A 24,550-nucleotide genomic window follows, 5' to 3' on the forward strand; every position below is an offset into this window, starting at 1 on the left:
TTATATCACTTGTATTTGGTTATTTTTTACTTTTTTGCTAAACGTTTGTATATTTTACTTCTATATTATCTCTGTGTCTGGAAAGAAAACGTGCCAAGTCCAATTACTTGTATGGGAACATCCAGTAATGGCCTAAAATCAAGACCTTCTTGTACGTACAGTAGGCAGGCACATTAACCCATTAGGGAGTGTGACTCACCTTCACAGAGGTGATTTCACTCAAGCTGGTTGGCAGCCTGTGCAGTATGTTCTGTGCTTGCTTCTCAAGGGCCTCCAAGCTAGTACAGAATGTCTTATGTTGTGCCAAGTCCTCCTGTACATAGAGAACAAACCATTGATACAGAACATGTTGTGCCAACTCCAAGTACTATTGTCCGTACATAGCAAAACATGGACACAGACCATCTTCTCTCAAGTCCTCTTGTACATAGAGAGCAAACTAGTGATATGATTTGTTATATTAATATTCCAGGATCTATTGATCCAGCGGTAAGGTCCCCACACAATGCTACTGTATACTACACCTTAAAGGTGCTGGAACTGAAACACAAGCTGATAAATTATCTTCGTGGGGTTCTCTCTCCTACAATTATGAAATTAACCCACCTGAAAATGTGTCTGACAAGCACTTACATTTGTTTAAAAAAAATATCACTTACAGCACTTTTAATTATGCTGGCCCCAAGTAACACTATTTCGTAATAAAAAGAATACACTGTTGATCATTTGCATTTTTAAGAATAATTTAGTACCGTACAGTGACATTTGAATCATAACGTGGCATCATCGCTGTCTTTTTTCACTGGAAACCAAAGATCTTTACATCTTCATTGATTCATGATTTAATCTCATTTTCTCACCTGAAGATGTGCCTTTGTCCCTGACAATGTTTGGCCAAGTAGCAGGATGTCACGTGACAGCAGTCTGGTCTTTGATTGGATGACATTGGCAGGCAGGGGTTCCAGGTGTCCAATAAGAAGCTTGGACGTCGCGAACATATTTCCCACGCTGCTTTGCAAATCTTTGACGCCATCCTGCAATTTCTGACAAAAAGGGACAAAAAGCTTGTAAAAAGGAAAACACCGTAATAACAAGAATGTCACTGCCTGCAGTGTTGTCACAGCTGTGTTCTAAGTGCATGTGACAATAGAAAAACTTGGACCTTGAGAATGGAAGTACAACTGAGACTCCAGATCGGTTAAAGATACTGTATGAATGTTATTTTCTCTGCCATATGCCCTTTATTCCACTGTGGAAAGTGAAAGTAGTCTTTCTGCACAGTGGTAACAAGTAGTTATAATTATTTACTTCTCACCTCATGACTGACGCATTTACAGTCCCTCGGCACATAAAGACTATCAAGGAAAATGTACAAAGTTGTTTTGACAAGAAGACATGTACTGTATAGTACAATCCAACATCTCCGCTGATTTAATATCCGCTGCATTTGGCAGTCAAAAGAGTTCTAGCTTTAGGTATTTTGTGTTTATAAGTGCTGCTGAAATGTACAGAGGCAGAAAATAATTGGGCAGTGGAGCTCCACAGGGAGAGCTTGTTTACGCAATGACGTCAACTCCAGTCTGGTCTTCATGCACTGAAATAAAGATGTATGTGCTTAGTCATCTTACTACCTGAGTCAGTCAGTCACCAATGCCAATGTTCCCAGTTCCTTTCTCAGAAAAAAGAAAAACATCCCAATTTAGCTTAAGAGCACAATGTGTGTGTGTGTGTGTGTGTGTGTGTGTGTGTGTGTGTGCGTGCGTGCGTGCGTGCGTGCGTGCGTGCGTGCGTGCGTGCGTGCGTGCGTGCGTGCGTGCGTGCGTGCGTGCGTGCGTGCGTGCGTGCGTGCGTGCGTGCGTGCGTGCGTGCGTGTTGAGAGAGAGTGAGAGAGAGCGAGAGTGCGAGAGAGAGATAGGAAGGTAATAAGCAATGTGTTATTCAAGCATACAGTCCATTAGACTACTCTGAAATGGACTGCCATCCTGTTAATGGCGTGCGAGGAAAGCAATAATGAATGTCTGTGCTCTGAAGAAGTCTCTGAACCATTTTGTGGGCTCTAGATGCTCTTTTCTCAGTCATTGCATACATGCAGCTCATCACCTTGGTTTTTGCCCAAACAGGAGGTGCCTGACGTCACAGTACTGACATCGCAGATTACTGACGTCATAGACTGTCCTTCACATACTCAGTACTGCCCGCAAAAATAAAGGGCTTCCTGAATAACCCTCACACACTGGTGGGTTGTCATATCCTTGTGTACGTCCTTGTGTGTGTTTCCAGCATGTGCCTATGAATCAGTGTGTATGTGCATCTTCCACAGTGACAGCTGCGCGCTTGGCGACCATGAGCCAGTATATAAGATTGCTTTGTATATTGGAAAACGGACAACTTGAGTACTGAGATATAGGAAATCCACGAAAATAGAAAGATGCCGTTTATTTACCCTGATGATGGCACCTTTAAAGCTGAAACGTTGGCTTTACTTTTATATTGAACGTTTCACTATATAGGGTGGTCAAACTGTGTTAGGTATAACTGGGAGTGGGACCTCTGTGCTGTTTGCTGTTCTGAGAGGCTTTAGCTCTTCTGGTTCCCCCAGAACACTCCACACAGCAGGCTGAAAAGCTGTCACAAAAGCTGTGGGCTGAACTCACCTCCACTGCATCAAGCTCTGACTGCATGTCATGTGGTGGTGTTATTTGGGATCTCGCCAGCACCTCCCACTGACTCCGTAGCTGTTGCAGGCGCAGGGAGCAGTGGTCGGAGAGCTGGATGTACCCGTTCCAGAGAGAGAGCACCTCCTGAGCCCTCAGGAGCTCCTGGTTCACCTCCTGCACCACGCTCGCCCACCTAGGGAGTCGCAACAGATTTGTGCTGAGTGCGGTTTCTTTTTTGCACGCTAATTATGAATTCTGGGATGAGAATTCAACACATAAAAATACATACACGCACATACATACAATAGATCAATATTTAGATAAACATAGACATACATACATTTATCCTACCTACGTACTAGAAATCAAAATTTGTCATCTATATTGGCTCTGACCGTGTTTTCTCTCCTTCCATTCGCTTATTCAACAGCTGGGCAGTGCCAGGATCGACTGTGTTCCGCAGACGCTGATATGATTGGTCCACAGCAGCACAGAGCTCCTCCCCTTCACTAGCCTTCTCCTGGACTTGCTGTGGACATAAAACACCTTTGGGTCTGGTTGGTTGTCAGCACCTCACATAACAATACAGTTACTCACTGAGGATGGACTACATCCTGTACACAGTGGTTCTCAAAGGGGGGTCAGAGGACCCCCATGGGTCCGTGAGGAGGTTCCAGGGGCTCCCCAGCTAAATTAGTTAACAATATAGCATCAAAATCAGTTCAACCATTTTAACCCTTTTTAAAAATGTACAACCTCACAAGGTGTCGCATCGTGACATGTTATGAGCTTGAGAGCTTCTTTTTTCTTTTCTTTTTTTTTTTACAAATCTTGAAAAAAATGGAAACATTTGGAATATTTTTTGAAACATTTTAACAACCCAAATTTTGTATGGGGGTCCCTGCAACCGGGTCCTTGACATGAAAAAGTTTTAATTAGTTTTAAAACACTTAATTAACCACATGAAACCTAGCATCCCTATTTTGGGCATGTCGTAATAGGGGGAACATTTGGCCAAAATAGATCTACAAGCTTACAACATGTCACAATGCGTTGTGATCTTTTACATCTGCTATTTCCAGCGAAGAGATTTTGGGTAGAGGGAAAAGTACAGACCCCATGGGGGACATCGGTCAACAAAGTAAAGGTTTAATCTACTACATCTACTATTTTTGAACATTTTTGAAAAATCTTGATAGTGTGAGAACTACTGATTTAGAAGGCATTTGTAGAATCGGCCTGAGGTCTTAATGGGTTAAGCATACAGGGTGAGAAAGGATGACAATTCTATAACTAGAATTTTCGCAATTCTGGGAAATTGCAAAGTGTGGTTGCGCCGACGCCGGTCGCGGGTCGCTGCCGCCGGGACTCGAGGAATACGCCGGGAGGAATACCGTGGGAGGCTGCGCCAATTACATTATCACATCACTCCTGAGATCACTTGCGTTTCATTTTGAGAGGATTGATCCCCCCCCCAAAATCATGTTTTTGCATCAAACGGTTACATTTTGTGCATTTGTGGCGCCCCCTATTGATCAAAGTGGAAATGCTTTTGGGGATTTGTTGAATAAACCACCCTTGACATGTGATTAAAATTTGGGATTGACTGGACGTTTCGTTTGTGATTTTTGGATTTTTTTTGTAAAACAGGCCCCTCCCACTAACTTTGGAAGGCAATTACGGACGAAGGGTAAGGACTATCAAAATGTCGTTTGGATATGTTTATCGCATGGGTCCAGAGATTATGTGAACCGATTTTTGTGAAATTTGGACAAAAGTTGTGGGAGGAGGAGCTAAAAGTGTGTTTTGAAGAAAATCCAAAATGGCGGAAAATCTATCCTGACGCATAGGCGTGGCCTATTATATTTATTGCGTCATGACCCAAGGTACCTAGGGAAAAAAAGATTTTTATTCTACGACCTACGGTTCAAGAGTTATAGGCCAAAACGTAAAGTGGGCTGTTATAGCGCTACCATGAGGCCGACTGGTTTAATTAATTTTTTAATAATTTCGCACTAAATTAGTCTTGTACCTCTAGCCTTTACAGTTTTTGAGAAAAAAATACTTGAATGGGCGTTTTTTCATTTTCCCATTATAGTGGATGGGGAAATTTAATGCACTAATAAATCAATATCAATTAAACTATGTTACCAATCTCTTAGCAAAATGATAGCACACGATTCCCGGTGAAGCCGGTCATTTTGACATATGGCACGAAATTGGGGGGAAAAAACTGTGGGAGGAGTAGCGCGGCAAATTAAAGTTTATCTAGAAATAAAGAATAAAGTGGGACTATTACTATAGTCTGGTTGCCCTGTTAGGGCAACCACACTAATTATCTTACTCACCTGAAGTTGCTCTACATATGCCACTGCCTGCTTGTGTGAGAACAGACTAGTGCATTGATGCTGCAGAGTGCAGCGCACCCTGGTGATGTGGCGGAGGACCTCACTCAGCTCGTGGTCGAAACCACTCCATGCCTCTAGGGTGCGTTGGAGAGCTGGTCTCAAAACCTCCATCTGTAAACCGCCAGGACAAACAGCATAATGTCTCCCAATATATCTACTTCTTATTTATCTATATATATTTTTTAAATGTTTTCTGTACATCACTCTTCCTGTTGATAGACGTTAACAGCTAAGCCTGCTACTCTCAATTGTCCATGTTTCGTAGAGTCTCTGCCATGGACTTTTGGGGTTCTACTGCGGTAGGGGATGTCCGATATTATCGGCCTCCCGATATTATCGATATTATCGGCCGATAAAGTGTCTTGAGACAACTTGTTGTGATTTGACACTTTAATAAAATTGAATTGAATTGAATTGAATCTTGGGTTCTGAATTTTTTATATATATATTTTTTTTTTAACTCGGGATTTTTCGTTCTGGCACTGAGGGCATTCAGAAAAAAACTCAGGATAACTCGGGGCTTGGCACTGAGAGAGTTAATAATATAATAATAACTGATACATTGTTGATATTGTACATTAGGTAGGTGAATATGAATGAGAGGATTCAATCCTATCATCAACTACTGTATTTTGTCCCCCTGAAATCCTTTTCTTCTGCAATCATTCAAATGGAACCCCAGAGAACAAAACCTTGTTCTTCATACAGTTACAACAGGTGTTTGTAGTGCTTGAAGTCTTGAATTGTTATTTTTTAGGGGGAGGTGTAGCAGTAGTGGCTCAGAGCACATGTATTCTCTTTTTCAGCAACGGACGTCCTGCTTCACACTATTGGCCACTGAGCAGCTTCAGTGGAGTACTGAGCAGCACCGTTGAAGTGCTCAAGGGCACTTCAACGGTGTTGAGGGAGGGGGGTGAGTGTTGCTCATTCACTTCCCCACCCATATTCTTTTGTCATCACTGAACCCTTAACCACTTAACCCTTAAACGTTTATCTACCCATCTCCTGTTTGGATCTCCCTTCCACAGAGTATTGTGGTTTCGCGGCAATGCGTAGATATTTAGCGACTTCGTACAGATTTGACATCACATCATCTTTCGTACTGAGCGTGCAAGGGGCGAGCAATGTGGCTTTGGTAAAATTAGCTTTAATGTATTCCCCATAACGAACCACCTCTTCCTTTCCTTGGCAACCTGGGGGGGTCCATAAGATGGGGACAAGCTCTTTCTCTTTCTTCGTATTGTTGTTGGTGCCGACCTCATATACTTACGTCATACAGAGCAAGGCGGCAATGATCTGGCACCCCACGGATGAAGCGGATGCATAGTACCTGGCTGGCACTCAATGTGTTAAGATTGCATTGCAAGAAAGGTGTGTTTATTGCCAAAAAAGGTGACAAAACCTGGACAATAGCAACAATATCAGTCACCATGGTTTGAAGTTAAAATGGGTTTGTATAGGAAGGGGGCATGTCTGATAAAATTAATATCAAATATGTAAATACTGAATCAAGCAACTTAAAAACTGTCCGGTGCTCCCAAAAGCCTGAGTAGACGATAAAATGACCCAATTTGTTTTGAAAAGTGAAATATCCCTTTAAGGTCTATGTAAAACCGCCAAATAAACTTGTGATTCAATTCACAGTGGTGAAAGAGGCCCTAAATGTCTCATCCTGCATCTCCTTAGACCTAAAGAGTCAGTGACTTGTTCTGTTACCTCCTGCTGAAGAGCACTGCAGGCCTGACTGACACTCTCCATCTGCTCCATGAAGGCAGCGTCACTAGGGTGCTCCCCCTCCTCACGCCCCTCCTCCTGGACGATGTACACACGGGTGGCTTGCAACTCCTGCAGTGCCACGGCCACCTCCTTGGCTCTCTCCTCATTAGCCTGGGAGAAAGCAGACACAGTATGGTCTGTTTTTAATGGCCTGGAAACCATTTCTGTCATATTTATATATATATATCTGAATTCCCTCAAAGGTTGAAGTGATGTTTCATTGAAGCATTGTATTTTGGCTACTAAAGAAGTCTCAACATATATGTACCAGTATATATATTTTTTCCTTTTTCTTTTTTTCCACGCACACGCACACACACACACACACGCACACGCACACGCACACGCACACGCGCACACACACACACACACACACACACACACACACACACACACACACACACACACACACACACACACACACACGCACACGCACGTAAGCACAATGCTGCACCTCCCACTCCAGCAGAGCCTTTTGAGCCAGAGTTTGACTGACAGGATGGTGGCATTTGTTCAGTCTTTCTGTCTCCCGTGTCACCCGGCCACAGAGACGAGCCAGCCTCCTCTCTCTGTCTGTGCACGTGTGATGCATCTGTTCAATCTCACGTATCTGAGGAAAAGCAGTTCACCAGAAATTTAAGTTTGGAACAGAGCACTCTGTAAACCCCTGTTTCAGAAATGTGCTACATAATAAATCAGAATCACAATCAATCTTTATTGTAACATCACATGTGAAATTCTTAATTGTGCATCCTCATCAATGCAGTTAAAAGATAGATAGAGAATTAGATCATAAAAGAGAGGTGAGGGGAGCAGACATAAAGTGCATAATATAGAACAATTCTGCATAATAAATTAATGGAATGCATCCTATGTAACTAAAGTGCGTAATAAATAAGAGTCAAGAATGTATATGAGAGTCAATTTAAGTTAGTTCAAGTTTAGTTCAGTTCGGTCTGTGCAGTAGCAACAAGATTAGGCTTATAATTATTTAGTAAAAAACTAAAAAAACAATGATGATGATGAAAAAAAAAGGGTAGTAGTAGATTAGTAACTAATTGTATTTTGTGAGTAGCTGACGTGCCCACCTGGCAGTCGAGCTCTGCTTGTAGTTGCTGCCAGCACAAGTGGAGGTCGCCCAGTCGCTCGGCATGAAGAGTACGTTCAGAATGGATGTGCCCTACTGCCATCTGAGATCCACACTGACACAGGAAGTCCAGAACCAGTTGCCCGTTGACCATACCTGTCTTCATCTCCTTTAGAAAGACAAGAAAATCTGCAGCTTAACAAATAGGAATAATTACAAAAACTAGCACAAAACACTTTAGACTGCAGCATGGGTCAGCTTTGATATAACAGTATTTCTATCTGCCTACAATAATACTGAATGCCCAATGTGAAGGAAATGCATAATCATACTGTAGATCCACTGCATGGACCCATGTTAAAACCAGAAACAAATATGGGAACTATGCTAAATTAGCCAACCATAAGCGGTACTTAAAATTGCTTAAAATTTGCTTAAAATTTATGGTCTCCTCTATGCACACCAACCCACAATTATGTCGAGAATTTGTTCAGGTTTTTTTCTGACTTGAATCAGATTTTTTTTTATGCAAAACGGCCAATGCAACGCTACTACGTTTCTAAATTTGAACAGCTAACAAACTATGGGTTTATACACAGATACACATACAGATACAGTAGGCGGATACACTGCAAAACCCTGAGTGTAAAAATAGACCAATTGGGTACAGTTAAATTACTCATTTTGCAGAGGAGCATTGATTGGAGACATGCAGGAATTTAGCCACACTGCTATGAGGAGGATTAAGTTGTAACATGATAACATTTAAAGATGCAATCATCCAACCATCATCTAAATTACTTTAAGAAGTTATGTGGCTATAAAAATGAAACTAGCCTGGAGGGAAAAACATTTGAATGAAAGTGCATTATACGGATCATAAAAGTAGAGTGATGGAGAAAACAATACGACAGGCAGTGGAGACAGGATTACCTGGCAGTGCAGTAGGGTTTGGAACAACTGATCAGCATCTCTGGCTTGAAGCACCGTCTCTCTCTCCTGATTTAACATGGTGTTCAACTTGTTCAGCCAGGACTCTAGCTCAGACAACAGCCCCACCGGGGGGCATCTTGCCAGCAACAGCTGATGGACAGATAGACACATACATTTAAATATGTTCTAAAATGTATATTTGAAAAGATGCCAGACATGTTTCACATTTATCTGTGCTATAGGGACACACATAAATTCCAGTCGTTCGTCAAGATTTACAAGCAGGTCACACTTTTGTATGTACTGCAATGCTGTTGCACAGACCATTTAATGCTGTGCCTGATCACACTACTAACTGTTTCTAGTGAGGTAATATTGCCTCCTTTAATGGCCCTCTTCAAAATCAGTCAGCTAACAGTCAGACATCAAAAGGAAACTCTTTCTAACATGGCAAACGTGGATGCATATTTTCTACGCTGTAGATGATGTGCTTGGATCACTTGTGATCGATGGGAAACAAAGTGAACGGGAGAAACGTTTGGTATGTTTCCTTCAGCTTTCAACACCTGACTAAAGAGGATTTTTCTGTCCATTTATGGTTGCAAATCAAAAGTGCTCACATAACAATTTTCATTTACAGAGCCAAAGAACTTGCAGCTTAACTTAGTTTTCCCTCAATGATATTGATCTGTAGCTATGCTACATCAACACAGTACGTCAATTTCTATTGTCCTAGAACCTAGAGAATGCAGCTTGTTTCCATCAGTTAAAAAAAAATACGCAGGCTACTCCAACAGTATAAGAGCTAAGCATTCCGTTACAGCTGAAGATATCACTAATACCAAGAAAGTGCATCATATCGCTCCAGTTCTTAGATCTTTACACTGGCTCCCTTGGAGTCTGTCAAATAATTCATTTCTCAATACTACTCAGTTCTTTTAGATCAAAGGAAAAAAGGAAAAAAAAGAAAAACACTCTGTTTGCAGCTGGGTTTATTGAGATTTTTCCATCATTCTTCTGCACTTAGATTTTACTCTCTTAGGGCGCGCTCCCACCGCACTTTTATTTTACCTCTGGGGCAGAATCTGCCAATGCTTTGTCAATGTAAATGCGTGGATTCACGCAAGAGCGGATCTTTCCGCCTGTCGTGCAGACCTTGCGTTTATCCGCTCTACACGACGTGACCATTTGAAGCATAAAACAGCTGATTTTCCCCCTCTGTCCAATCGGGTGAGTCGAAGGCGGACCGTCCCGAGACTCAGGAAGCAACATGGTGCTCAAGGCAGAAGGCGGTGCGGGCTAAGGGGAGGGTCTTGAAAGTGAGTGACAGGTGGGTCACTCCCGTTTTTTAGAATCCGCTGGCTGCAAAAAACTGTGGCCGTGCACAACCTGCGTTTAACGCTAGCCGACCATGTTTTGGTGGGAGCGCGCCCTTAAGGCCTTTGCAGACAGGGTGCGATTTCTCGCACGGAAAAAGCGGACAATGTAATTTTTTAAAAGAACACATGGTTCTCTATGACCTCATGCACACCGGCTCCAAATTTGCCGTGCGGCAAGTGGCTGCGGCGGTGCGTTTCTTTTTTCAATCGAACCCAGTTCGATTCGTGCGTCTTTTCGCATGCGGTAAAAACTGATTGACCAATCGCACCGTCTGCAAAGGCCTTTATTCTTCAGTTTTATTCTCACTTTTTTATTTTATTAAATTCATATATCCTTTTATAATGTGTTTAATGCTTAATGTTTTATGTAAAGTGCTTTGAATTGCCTTGTTGGTGAAATGTGCTATACAAATAAACTTGCCTTGCCTTGTGGTGCCTTGCCTCATACGGTTTGCAGAAAAGCCCTGTCTCAAAATCACACATATCCACACTGGGAGCTGTCCAGCACTTAGCCCCATTACGAACCTCTCACTCCGCTATACAGCTCCGAGATGAGGTTCCACTAGGATGTCTACCGGAATCGGTGGAACACTGGCAAAGGGTCCGTGGATTACCTTTTTCGCCACATCGTATCCAAAAACTAATGGTATTCCCCAAATTCTACAGATGTTTGAGGATGTTCCAGAACCCTAACTTTTTAGACCGGGGCGAAACAACCGCTTAAATCGCTTAGTTAGTCAGACTGTGGCCATGTTTCCCATTCAACCCGGACGAAAACCCTACGTCAGGTGCCAGAACTGCTCCCGGTTCGGCTACAACGGGAAAACATGGCCACAGGCTGACTAAATAAGCAATCATAATAAACATGATTGCTCATTGTACCTGTAGCTGTTTGTCCAGGGCTTTGGACCGGCCAGATATGAGCTTGCTCCAGCTGAGCTCTATAAGGGCCAGTCGATTGCTCATCTCAGAACAGTTGGCTTTATTCAGACGAGTACCTGCCCTGGCTACAGATGTCTTCTGGGCTGATCTGGCCTCCACCTCCATGGAGAAATCCTGCAGGAACATAGTACAGATGTGGTTAGATACTGTAGGTCAGACATCTCTGACGCATATCACACACAGTTCAGTACAGTGGATGTTGCAAGCCCTCACCTATGGAAAGCATTATAGGACCATCAGCGCTGAAACAAAAACATCATGGGCAAGTCCCCCTCCCCCATTCATCGTCCGTCCGTCCGTACGTCTGTCCGTCCGTGTGTCCGTCCTGTCAGTCCGTTAGCAGCTAATATCTGGCAGAGAGTATGTTTTACCCCCTGTCCGTCCGTCCGTCCGTACGTCTGTCCGTCCGTGTGTCCGTCCTGTCAGTCCGTTAGCAGCTAATATCTGGCACCGTTGGCCCGGCCGCTGCGAAACTGTGCACGCACACTCCCTGGATGCCAACTCAAATATTTCAGATTGGCCTGTTATAGCGCCACCAGGAGGCCGATATGTGTAAAACACATTTATTGATACTACTCCTACAGATTTTGTCCAAACATCACACAAATCGGTACACAGTATCTCTATAGTCATGTTATCAACACGGATTTATCCGATTTCCCATATTCCATCCTGATTGCCTAAGATTGGCTTCCAAAGTTTGCAGGATTGTTCCGTTTTGAACAAAATGCCTCAAATCATGAACGCAGCTTGCGATTTCCGTGAAATTTCACACGCACATTTCTATTAGGCCGACGAAGAAATGCCACCCTTTTCACATTGGCCTGTTATAGCGCCACCAGCAGGTCTAATTTTGCAAACATATTTTTGGAACAAAATGCCTCAAATCATGAATGCAGTGTCCGATTGCAGTGAAAAGCCCTCGAACAAATGGCACCCTTTTCACATTGGCCTATTATAGCGCCACCAGGAGGCCACAATAACGTACCTGACCTGGCGGAGACCTGTGCTCCGAGGAGCACTTTTTCTAGTTAACAGCTGTTTTACACACCTCTTGCAGACGGCACCAGCCTATAGTAACAATCAAACACTTGATACTTGAGCATCAACCACTTTCAACCTGGCGTTTTTCAAAAATCTTAAAAAATGTGCACCTATAACGACGTGAAAATAGGGATGCCAGATTGGAAAGTGGTTAGTTCAGCAAGTTGACTGTTTTGGGCTGCAAGAGCCATGTACTATTAGAATGTCTCATTTCAAATAACTTAAGAGCAATACATTTTACTATACCCTTTTTAGTAGGCCCGTAACGATACAGTAACTGCATCGATGCATCGTTTTGAATTTTCAACGATCTACTATATCGATATGCAAACAGCTAAATATCGTATCGTTTGACTTTGTATCGTATCGAATCGTTTTGCAATGCAAATAATCGTATCGAATCGTTCTGCAATGCAAATAATCAATTATATCAAACTAAGTACTTTTAAGAAGAAAAAAAGAGAAAGAGGGATTTATATCCAGTATCCAGGTATTTATTTTTCACACAGAATTTTTGGGTAAATAAATAGTTACTATATCGATTTTAAGTCATTGAATAGAATCGTATCGTTCTAAATTAACCTGTCCTGTATCGTTCATGTATCGTATCGACTAAATCACTGAATCGAAACATATCGTATCGTTCTAAATTAACCTGTATCGTTCATGTATCGTATCGACAACCAAGTATCGTGATACGTATCGAATCGTTGTTAAAATGTATCGTTACACCCCTACTTTTTAGTACTGGGATTAGTACGGTATATTATATGGCATTATATTGTCTGATGATGTATGATTCTGAAGCCCTTTACACACCAAAAATCAAATCACGTGGATGTTGGGATCCACAAGGAAACAGCGTGGCCCCAGTGTGGATTTCAGACAGGTCAGCCTGACTTCAGTTATCTACATGATCTACAGTGTCTGATCTACTGTCGTCTATGACATATCTATGACGTATGACTCAAAATTTGGGCTTCGCAGGTTTCACCCTGATCAGAGCCCCATTGACTTCCATGATAAAAAATAAAAATCAGAAAGTATAAAATGTGAAAACAAATTATTGGAGGCATGTGGCTTACTGGCATGCAAACGATTATAAAGATATTTAGCACTGATCTGTCCAGTTATTTGCAGAGAGGCATCTTGTGTGTGTCCACATTGTGAAACACTTTGTGAAACAAACAAAAATTCATCTTGAAATGAGAAAACAGTCTGTAAAAATCCTTTTAAAATGTCTTCAGCCACAGAAATAGGCATTCATCTGTTGCATCGAGAGCATCAGCAATGAATTTCACCGAGCAAGTTAAAAGCAAGTGTCTTTAACTATGTTCCAGTATTATGTCATTTCATATTACAGTATATATATCTCTTACCGCCTTTACTTATCCAAGAAAGCACTTTGGTTCAGTTACTGTATTTCAGCACCATCATTCATCACACCCACAGAGTCTCCCTAGTACGACCAAAGTCATCAACTGCTCTGCTTCTTACCAAGAGTTGAATGACACAGCTGGGAATATGTTCCTGATTCTGGATAGTGCCGTCAACCACTCCCGACAAGGTCTCCAGCTGGGTGTGGGCCTCCGACAGCCATTTATCTAGTCTCTCTGAGTCTCTCTGGTATCTATGAGGTGGGGGAGAGAGATGGTGCGTCAAATATATATATATATTTTTTTAATTCTCTATCAGAGAATGAAATAGGACACAGAGAAACAGGTACAATACATTTTTACAAATCGTCACTGTCAAGGCAGTCACGTAAAGTTAAAGTAACTTGAAACTGTACTTAAGTACAGTACTTGAGTAAATTTACTTAGTTACTATCCACCAGTGAAAATAGGGCATTCATTCATGGAAAAACAAAGTTTCTGCCCAACAGCGAGGAAATGATGATGTTGTTCCATGCTGATGTGTTACTGTAAATAACATAAATAACATGCTGTAGAAGGTTTTAGACAGTTTAAAATTAATAATGATGTGGGTCTGCAGAACTGACTTCCACCAGCATAACTCTTGTTTTACATTCCCTTTTTCTTTCAATTATTTCTGCAGAGCTCAATGGACTGAACTGGAATATAATCTATTTCCACAGATCATGAAGAAATGTGGTTTTGGCAGGAGATTCTTTACTCACTGGCATATTGCTACAGATGTGATAAAACTTACTAAACTGCTGATGTATCATTTATACCTGTGGATAAGTAATAAAAAGAACACAAGTACTGGAAGTGGTCTAATCACAACTACTTTCTCTGTTCGTATGTTGAAATATCAAAGTAAATAATTTCTTATAATGGAAAAGCAACTTGTTTTCTCACTAAAATGCCTAACATTATCACAGCTATGACTTAATAGCTTTGCACTTGATATAGCACGGTAAATGTCTATTATTGAAAAGCATCAGTTTCAGCCTGTGATGAACTGTGGTCAAAATAACACAGGAACCGCTTGTCCATTTCACTGACACACATAATCATTGCTATATTGTACTGTATATGTTCTCATTATCAAGAGAAAACAACTTCTCTTTGGTTGTTTGTGTGATTATTTGCTGAGAAGATTGCATTCTGTACTTATTGCCTGCAGCAGTTCCAAATGTGAATGCTTTCTAATGTCCTCCCTCAGTTGTTCTCAAAGTGGAGTGCAGGGAGCCTCATGGTTCCTTGAGGGGGTTCTAAATGGACCTGTAAAGGTTTGAGAACTGTCCTACCTGGACCATCTGTCCTGGATGTCTTGGCAGCGCCTGATCTTGTGCTCTGTCCTCCTGTGGAGGCTGTGCCACCGTAGCTCCAGAGCTCCTCCTGCCTGGCTGGCTGAGGTACTGCATCCTGCATCAAGCTGCAGCATGTTGCCCTGATCCAGGAGCGAGCCTAAAACGTCTCTGCTCTGCTCTAGCTGGTCCAGCACTCGCTAAGGGACACAGAGAATCAGGAATAATCCTCTCTGTAGATTTATTTGTCTCAATATCATCTCTTCTTTTTTAGATTATATTTTTTACACCTTTATTTCATTCTTGTATCCTTGTGTTAACAACCGACAGATTAATAACGGACTGAACACAGTATACGGTGTGTCAATGAGCATTTTAGTTTTTTTCATTGCATATGAAATTAGAGATTCAGATTGGGTCAGATCCAACAGTTCTGGAACTACAGCTTGCAGAAGTATGCTTTTTGGAAAAATGTAAGGTCTTAAAACAAAGTTAATGAATCTGATATAGTAAATAACAAGTATAGGGAAGGTTGTCCCGGTATAGTACAGTAATTAAGTATCCGTTCCGTATAACAAGTATAGAGCAGGTTGGTCAAGTACAGGGAAAGTTGTTCCCCCACCAATATACTTGACCCCTATACCAAGTATAGGGAAGGTTGTTCATAGGGAAGGCAGTCTTGAATTCAGAGGGGGAAAATTACCACAAAAAGAGCAAAACTGAAACTAGGGGAAACAAAAAAATGGAAAAGAAAAAAAAAACTATTGAGAGATCACATTACAAAGAGAAGCAAGTGTGTGACTGCCTGGTGGAGAAGAGGAAAAAAGGACGGTAAAACCCCCCCCAAAAAACAACAACAACAAAAACCAGGCTAACCTGGCAGGTATCCAGTCTCTCCTTTATTTGTTCTTGGGGACAGACGTCGTCATGGTCATCTCCTTCAGGCTCTCTCCCACTGACTAGGGTCTCCAACTGATCCAGCAGTTGGCCCAGTTGGCCACAGTCCCTCTCCCACTGGCTCCACTCCTGCACACCAGCCCCCAAAAAACAGGCTCATGTCATCCCATGAGGAAACTTTTGTGCTGTTCAGTACTATGAATGATAACATTATGCCAGTGGTGGAAAGTTTGACTACTTTGGTACTAGCGTATTTTGATGACAATACTTTTGTACTTTTACTCAAGTAAAGTTTTTAATACAGGACTTTTACTTGCAACAGAGTGTTTTTATATTGTGGTATTGCTACTTTTATAGTAAAAAATAAATCTCAGTATGGTTATATCACCACTGGATTATGCACAGTTGACATGGCCCACCTGAACCCTGGTCTGAGAGGCCACTTCATGTTGCAGAATTTCTTGGTGCAGAGCGTTGATCCTGTGTTCTAGTTGGATGCGGTCGGCCGCCAGACTCTCTAGCGCCACTGGCTGGTGCTGGAACAGATGCCGGAGGAACGCCGCTTGGGATCCAAGGACCTGGAACAACTTCTGGGTGGTCCGAAGTTGTGGGAGTAGGACAGAGGTTGGAAAGAAGGGCCAAAACATGACTAGGTCAATCGAGAGTCTCTGTGTTGCGTTTTCAAAATAGTCTCTTACATGCATTTCTTAACCATGTAAACCCTACAGTATCTACTTTGTTGTATGACAAATAGCGAAAATAGCTGATCTACAAGCTCGCAATGCCATGCTCTCTTTTTCTTTCTTTCTTTTTCCCCACAAATTGGGACACCAGGGTTAATTTGGTTAATACAATCCAGTTACACAAATAAAGGTCTCCAGACACTTGGTTCAGCAGAAATTTCTAATTTATGCCACGGATTTAGCACGAGGAGACAGTTGCATACCTGGTGTCTGCAGAGGAAGGGCTGTACTTGGCTGGGGCTGGGAAGAACTCTGGCCTGCTTTGCGGTGTACGTGCTTAAGCTCTCTTCACCCAGATCCAAAAGGCTAGCTAGGCCCTGGAGCAAGGCCCTGGAACTCTGCTGCAGCTGGGCTGTCTCCTTGGGAGACTCTCTCACACGGCTACTTAACACATACTGTCAGGAGTTGAACACAAAATACTTAATGGGTATAATGGGATAATGGGTGGTTTTCTACTTTAAGTCATTCTGGTGGTGCTACAGTAGCTTTGATGGTACAAAATGAATGCCAGAGATTCTATTATTCACATAACCTGGGTCACACTAACGTCAGCTCCTATCAAGGCAAAACTTACTGAGGAAGAGAAGATTCAAAAAAATGCACGCACGCACAGTCACACGCACCCCACATGATGGTTGCTTTGCTTACCTCCACATTAGGGCTTTCCTTTATGTCTTTCATTAAATCTGTCTGTCCGAAGTCCATGTGTACAAAAACACACACCTGGCTCTTCACGTGCTCAAGGCCAGCCTGCATGAAGAACATGTCCTGAATGTAAAAGGCTTTTCTGTGTTGGTTTAGATGCGGTATACTGTAGTAGGTTATGTAATGTACTGTATGGTGCATTGTGTAAATATTTTTTCTTCACAAAATGTTGGTACTGTAGGAATGAAAATGTAATTACAAGAGTTGATCTTCTACCTTCATTTTAACTTCCTTACTTGTACATTTTAACAATCATATATTTTTTTCGGTCATCAAATTATTATTTACTGAAATCGCACACAATAAATGGGCCTGCAACAGAGAGATTTTGCATTTGATTTTGGTTTACACAATTGAAGCATACTGTAGAATGAACATACAAACTGAATTTCTAATATTGTTTATTATTATTATTATTATTATTATTATAATTAATGTATAATATTGGAGGAAATTAATCTTACAGATCTACTGAAGTTGCTGGATGTGGAAACAGTTACTTAAGTCACTTTGTTTACAGTATAAATGAAGTCATCATTTGTTAGCCAAACAAGGAATGCTGGATCAATCTCATTTCAGTCCAACAGGGAAAAACTAAATATTTACACCAGAGACTGAAAAAACACATTGAGTAGAACAACACTAGTCTAGAGGTCTATGATGATCACTGAAAAAAGCTGAACTACAAGCTGACAATTCATCACAGTGTGACGCGTTGTGAGCTTGTAGGCAGGTTGAGAAGCAGTGTTGTAGTTCCTACCTGATATTGTTGTGTGAGGCTCAGGTGTGTGTGGAGGTGTTTCTGGGATGAGCTGAGCACTGTCTGGGCTGTATGGAGACATTGTTGAAGGCAGGTCAGACAGCGCAGGCTGTCTGGCTCCTCTGCCAACAAGGTAGGTCTGATCTCTGCCTCCACCCTGCCCAGGGTTTCATACAGTGTTTCAAGCTCCGTCCATAAACACTTAGGGGACAAAGTAGGAAAAGAGGGGAAAGAAGAAGAAACGTCAACTACATGATGATGTTTCATGATTTATTCCTTTATTTAATTACTTAAAACCTATAAACTTAGTTAACTGGGGCAGCAATGCTTGTAGATCAGCTATTATTGATGAATGAAGTGTCATGCTTCAAGTGAAGTCCAGGCATGAACAATGATCACCTACTGTAAAATAAACACCCATAACACAAACACAAACATCTAAATAACAATACACTCGATTGGCAGAGCTGTTGTGGCCGGGTCTTGTCTGGGTCACTACAATATGTTACATAAAACTAAACTACAAGACACACTTTATCATCAACTGTGAGATTCCTAGGTAATATTCTGGGGTTTTGGCGACACAACAAATAAACACTAAACAATTGCTGCAGGAACACTGGCGAGGTACATGGACACATGTGCGATGTACTTTAACGCTTCATTTACCTCCTGCTGCAGTGATCTTAGCTGGTAGTCATCAGGAGCAGTGCCCACAGGAGCCAGCAGGAAGTCTGTGATTCTGTCCAGACAGAGCAGCACCCTGCGCAGAGACAGGTACACCTCCTTCTCCACAGGAGCATGGGAACTGTCTGCACAGCTGACCTATAGGATATATCAGATAATAGGAAGATCATCAGGAGAGGAGAGGAGAGGAGAGGAGAGGAGAGGAGAGGAGAGGAGAGGAGAGGAGAGGACACAGTGGTGAACTGACCAAGTGATCATTCGATCGTCACCAGCAGCCACAAATTTCAAATATGCTATAAACAACTTCACTTGTGTTTGTTGTAGTTGTGCAATTTCATCATGTCTGTTTAGATTCAAAGTAGCTGGGTACTTGACTCAGCTCCTTTACAAGCATAGTGTATATACATGGGCCTCGGCAGTTCGTTAAAAATGAATGGTATGAATGGCCTTTTAGTAAATAGCTTTTGAATAGCATAGTTATACAACAAGAACACAGCACAAGGAGAGACATTAAAGGTTTCATGACATCAAATTTCTATTTTGTGTTAGGTTTTCTGACCTCAATTACACCCCAAAAAACGGAACGGGTTTTCTGAATAATTAGGCTCAGAAAAGTGCTGTGATTTGCCCATGGACTTGGATGTCACAGTCCATTAGAGACTGAGACGATATACCTCTGTTGCCATGCTGTGTATTAGTTGCTGTAAGGAGGCAGTGGAGTCCTGTGCCTCATGGAGAACAGCAGCACCAGAACCAATCATCTCCATCTCCTTTTCTGACACCTAAAACAAATCACAGGAAATAGATAAATATAGTCACACATTCACGCACCAAAAAATCTACAAACTCACAAAGCAACGCAAGAAGTGTCGTGAGCTTGTGGATCTACTATTCGGTGTGAGACACCGCAGGTATGGAAAGAAACAGGAGAAGATGACGAACATCTTGACGAACAATGACGAGATGGAACAAGGGCAGAAGAGAGGAGGAAAAAGGGAAGGACAGATAGAAGAACAAAAGAGAGGAAAGAAAAAAGGAAGGAAGGACAGGAATAACAAAAAGGCAAACAAATGAAGGGAAGAAAGAAAAGGATGTAAGAAATTAAGGAAAGAAGGAGGGAGGAAGGAATGAAGTAGAACAGGAAGCAAAAAAGAAAGAGCCGTTTGACCAAAGATGTGACTAATCATGCATCCTTTGCTATCAATAGCTTGTTTACATCTTCAGCTCACATTCCAGTTTGAAGCGGCATTTCACGTTGACCCATCATCATTCCGTGTTTCAAGAGTTCAAACCATAAGTTCATGTTAATTAGAGTTTAACCCATTCAGACCGGGAACGCATCTGTGTCATTTTAAGATTTCTTTGGCTATTCAAAAATAGCAGATATATAAGCTCATAGCGCGGCACCAAGTGCCACGCTATGAGCTTGTAGATCTGCTATTTTTGAGGGAAAAAAATGAAAATGTGTGCAATGCTTTGAATATATATTTTTTTAAACATTTGTAAAATATGTTGTTCCAGGGATCCCCAGAAGCAAAGATTTGAGTTACAAATGTTCGCTTGAAAATATATATATTCAGAGATGTGCACACGTTTTCACGATTTTCACGAATAGCCAAAGAAATCTAAAAATTACAAAGTCAGATGCTTTCCATGTCTAAATGGGTTAATTGAAGCATCATTTCACGTTTGAGTTCAAAGCATCATTTCGCGTTATAGTTTCAAACGTGATTTCATGTTAGAGTTTGAAGCATCATTTCCCTACCTCTCCTGTGGAGATGAACATGGCTTCGTGCTCCTCCTGAACCTTTCTCAGAGTTGCCAGTTTCTGAGAGAAGTGGCTATGGAGTTGACTCCATCTAGAGGAAACATGGTGTGGACATGGATGTGTGCTGTGCAGCTATACGTTTGTATGCTTGAGACTTACAGTAACACTCGCTTTAGTGGAACTAAAGCCTGGCCTTTTACCTGATTTGTGTCTCTGTGGTGTCCTGGGCCTGCTGTTCCTCCCCTGAGCCACCATGCCTGGCAGTGAGGTCCTTATGTTCACTCTGCTCATTCAGCCTACACTGGGCCTCCTGGGTGGAGGGAGGGATTAACAGTGTCCAAAATTAAATTAAATAAGAAACATGATTGGAAATGTGGATAGACTGTTGGTAATTGCATCTATGTTTTGTTGCAATGGTAATCAGGGCTAATACAGGTACGTTATTTAAATCAGTGGTTCTTAGTAGGTCCTTTTTGTTTGCTCCATCAAGATTCTAATAATAATTTGTAATTAGAATTTTAAACGCTGCACTCTTATTTTGAAAGACATCTGTTATCCACTTATGCATCATGTAGCAGCCTTTTTGCTCTCAGCTTTGTCATGATAGTAACATGAGAGACTGGGGTTAGGGCTGCATTTAAAGCATATTAGAGCATATTGCCCCAAAATAAGACTAAACACGGTATAACTGAGATAATGCATTCTGCTTCACTCTTTAAATCCAGTATTTTATCACTATTGTATATTTCTCATTGCATATTTTAATTATATTACTATAAATGTTTCGCTTTAATATATTATTACGTACAATATTACGTAATTTTTTTAATAAAATGGTGTGTGTGTGCGTGTACTTGTGCGTGTACTTGTGCGTGCGTGTGTGCATGCGTCTGTGCGTGCGAGTGTATTTTAGCATGGTCCTTGCACATGTTTGTCTGACACAAGAGGTTTTTCCTGTCTGTCAAGCACTCACCGCCAGGTCTTGCAGTGGTGCTGTGGACACAGTGAGAGGCTTGTCCCTGCCCACTGACACCTCTTCAGAAGCAACCGTCTGTTTGAAAGAAGTTGCAGGAAAAAACTGTGTTTGTTCTACTGAAGTTGAAGACTGTAGGGAGTGTATGCTGCAGCGTGTGTGTGTTTCATCAGTGTGTATGGGAGACTCTTCCTAGTCAATGTCAGGAGCAAGAATATGTCTGTCATTGGCCTATAGTGGTTCTCAAACTGGGGTCCGGGGTCCATGTTCCCAGCTAAATGACTGATAGTTAGGAACCTTAATGACCCTTACTGTTCTGTAACTCTGAGTGTACAAAATGTAATCAAATGGACCCTTACGGGTCCATTTGATTACATTTTGATTACATTTTGATTACATTTTGATTACAACTCTCAGAGTTAATGGGGGTCAATGGCCCTAATGCATACCAGATCCCCAATCAGTCCTTGAAATTAAAAAGATAACCGCTGGCCTATGGCACGTTTGCCTTGATTACCGGCTCAGCGGGGACTGTTACAGGACTGGATACATTCCTAACTTGGCTCTTATAGTCCAGATAAAGTTTTGATGTTTTCTGAAACAGACTCTAGGCTGGCTGGTCCTGTCTACAAAAATACACGTCCAGTTTCTGCCATTATAACACTTTCTCAGGTCTCAGGTTCTGACCAAAATGGCCCATGTCACACTCTCCAGTGGCTATGAGATTAGAATAAATGTGACAGATTAGACTGTGACTCAATCACTGGAGCAGACAACAGACCACAGTGGACAAATCATAACCTGTAGCTGATGTTTTATCAAGGCATTGTAAGTGTATTGTATGTTATTTGGCAGCTTACTGTATACAAAGTGACATTGGTATGATGTCTTCTCTTGGTATATTAAATTAATATCACAGACATAAGTATACAGTAGTACAACGAATTCAATGGTACAGAAATAAAGTGAGCAGTATAAATCCAACCAGTCCAACATCCTTCTACTGTATGTACCTTGGCTCCTGAGAGTGGTTGTAGTTCAGACATGCTCTCACTTTCCCCATGGCACTGGGCATCTGAATGAGTCTCCACGGACTCATCTGGGTCCCTCAGTGTGTCCTCTGGGTCCTCTGGGTCCTAACATACACATGAGGTATAGAAATAAAAAAGCTCTCACACACAAAACACATCTGCATGATAGTACAGTATGCAGGGAGACACACTGTACAGAGGAAGGGATAAAGAGAGAGACAGACAGAGAGAGTATGTGTGTGTGTGTGTGTGTGTGTGTGTGTGTGTGTGTGTGTGTGTGTGTGTGTGTGTGTGTGTGTGTGTGTGTGTGTGTGTGTGTGTGTGTGTGTGTGTTTGTGTGAGTGTGGGGGGGGGGTTTCAGACAGGCTGATTTCAGGTGTGCCGGAACCAATCACCAGTTCTGAGCATGAAATTGAAAGTTTCATTCCAAAACACTAAGCTAACTATTTGAGAGGAAACATTATCCGTAGCCAATTGCTCAACATTTCAAACATGCAATACTCTCGCTATAGGCATAAAACTGCTGTTCAAGTTTGGCATCTGCATGCCGGTTCTGTCCTGTGTCTTAGCTTTTTTGTTTTCTTTACCTCTGGGATACTGCATGTTAGTGTGTCCTCAGAGGACAGTGAGTGAGCACTGTCTTCATCCTTCTGTTCGTCCTCTTCCTCAGAATCACACACCTCAAAACCACCCTGCATTAGTGATAGCTGTTGAGCAATGATTAAACACTGGTTTAGTCAGTGCACAGTAAAATCCTCAGTGTTCATTCATCGATTTGTAACTGAATGGACCCTTATGGGTCCAGGATTTTACAGTGTAGCAGAAAGCAACAATGAAAAAGGGCCAAGAAGAGAACAAACAGGCAATTACAGTAAGTATTGATGTAAAGGACAATTATCTCCATTAAAACGGGTTTGTTTTTCTTTGACACAATGTTTTTATAGTATCTATAAGATAAGTACAGTATCTGTGTCTTTCGGACAAATTGATCCTTTAATCAACACGTAGTAGAAAAATCAGCATGAGTTCATGAGCAGTCAGTTACTGAGATATGTGGTACAGTAGATAGTCAACTGTCATTTTTTATAACTTTGAATGAATGAAAAAAGATAACAAGACTGTTCATGAATTGTAAGGAGGATCTTGAGTTGGCCTGGAATTGTACAGTAGGTGCCTTAATTGGGCAAGGTTTGGATTTGTATCACATTAACGATTTTGTATTAGGGTCCCACTGTCTACTACTGTGCCAGGCAGGCTCAATCAATAAGAGCTGGAATGGAGACACAAGCTAGCTAGCCACACCACTCACATGACAAAGAAAGACAATTGTTCAGCATATACTGAAAGAAGATTTTGAGTACACTGTCCTCTGATAGGCAGTAAAAAATATCTCCATGTGCGTGGGAGATATTTTACTTGGAGTAAATAAATAGAAGGAATCTAGATTTATTATTAATTTAAAGTATTTCTTTACGCTATCTGAGTCGCATAGTTCAGTGAAAACATAAACATAAACATAAAAATTCAAGCTGTTGATTGTTGCTGAGTGTGAAATGATGAACTATAGTATGGGTCAATCTTACCTGGGAGGAGCTGCCATGAGGTGGTCTCGGCAGCTTATCTGTGTCTCCAGACATGTTGGACACCACTGCTGCGGTGAACATCACATCCTCACTACACATCTCCTCATTCTCTTGCCTAACGTTCACCTGTCACACACAGACACAGCAAACACACCAACAGAAAGACAGATATCATCAGAGAACAGCAAACCGAGTATAAACATCTCTAAACTGAGATCAGATTTTGGAGTGGAAAATTCTTTATAAGTTGTCATAAAACCATCCACTTGATTTTTCTAGTGCAGTGTTTCCTAATCTGTGCTGACTATGGTGATGACTATGGTGATGACTATGTTAATGACTGGCAAAATAACTGTCAAAACAATACAATTTTAATTACAATTTCCTTGAAAAATATATTTTGATAGTAATACCAATAAATAATAACTTAAAGTATACTACAGTATGTTGGTTCCAAGCCG

The 24,550-nt window shown here is 41.6% G+C and overlaps 1 protein-coding gene across 9 annotated transcripts in view; it reads right to left on the reverse strand.

Annotated features, from left to right (window-relative positions):
- LOC308103492 (nesprin-2-like) overlaps positions 1 to 24,550 on the reverse strand; it is a 111,375-nt gene that overhangs the window by 38,449 nt on the left and 48,376 nt on the right. For 7 of the 9 annotated variants that reach the window (XM_080453479.1, XM_080453475.1, XM_080453476.1 and 4 more), the window contains 25 exons: positions 24,090 to 24,215; positions 23,094 to 23,213; positions 22,489 to 22,611; positions 21,476 to 21,553; positions 20,703 to 20,812; positions 20,500 to 20,593; positions 19,409 to 19,516; positions 18,717 to 18,872; positions 18,048 to 18,248; positions 17,231 to 17,332; positions 16,786 to 16,977; positions 16,259 to 16,429; positions 15,819 to 15,968; positions 14,943 to 15,142; positions 13,724 to 13,856; positions 11,123 to 11,296; positions 8,862 to 9,011; positions 7,930 to 8,097; positions 7,296 to 7,451; positions 6,782 to 6,952; positions 5,006 to 5,176; positions 3,053 to 3,186; positions 2,655 to 2,850; positions 861 to 1,043; positions 200 to 313 (listed from right to left, as the gene is read on the reverse strand). In XM_080453479.1, coding sequence (XP_080309605.1) covers positions 200 to 313; positions 861 to 1,043; positions 2,655 to 2,850; positions 3,053 to 3,186; positions 5,006 to 5,176; positions 6,782 to 6,952; positions 7,296 to 7,451; positions 7,930 to 8,097; positions 8,862 to 9,011; positions 11,123 to 11,296; positions 13,724 to 13,856; positions 14,943 to 15,142; positions 15,819 to 15,968; positions 16,259 to 16,429; positions 16,786 to 16,977; positions 17,231 to 17,332; positions 18,048 to 18,248; positions 18,717 to 18,872; positions 19,409 to 19,516; positions 20,500 to 20,593; positions 20,703 to 20,812; positions 21,476 to 21,553; positions 22,489 to 22,611; positions 23,094 to 23,213; positions 24,090 to 24,215 — 3,681 coding nt within the window. The remainder of the gene's footprint in view (positions 1 to 199; positions 314 to 860; positions 1,044 to 2,654; positions 2,851 to 3,052; positions 3,187 to 5,005; positions 5,177 to 6,781; positions 6,953 to 7,295; positions 7,452 to 7,929; positions 8,098 to 8,861; positions 9,012 to 11,122; positions 11,297 to 13,723; positions 13,857 to 14,942; positions 15,143 to 15,818; positions 15,969 to 16,258; positions 16,430 to 16,785; positions 16,978 to 17,230; positions 17,333 to 18,047; positions 18,249 to 18,716; positions 18,873 to 19,408; positions 19,517 to 20,499; positions 20,594 to 20,702; positions 20,813 to 21,475; positions 21,554 to 22,488; positions 22,612 to 23,093; positions 23,214 to 24,089; positions 24,216 to 24,550) is intronic. The other 2 variants (XM_080453477.1, XM_080453481.1) reach the window with 2 other exon arrangements.

Source organism: Gymnoscopelus braueri (assembly GCF_963280865.1).
Source record: "Gymnoscopelus braueri genome assembly, chromosome: 16".
NCBI lineage: Eukaryota > Metazoa > Chordata > Actinopteri > Myctophiformes > Myctophidae > Gymnoscopelus > Gymnoscopelus braueri.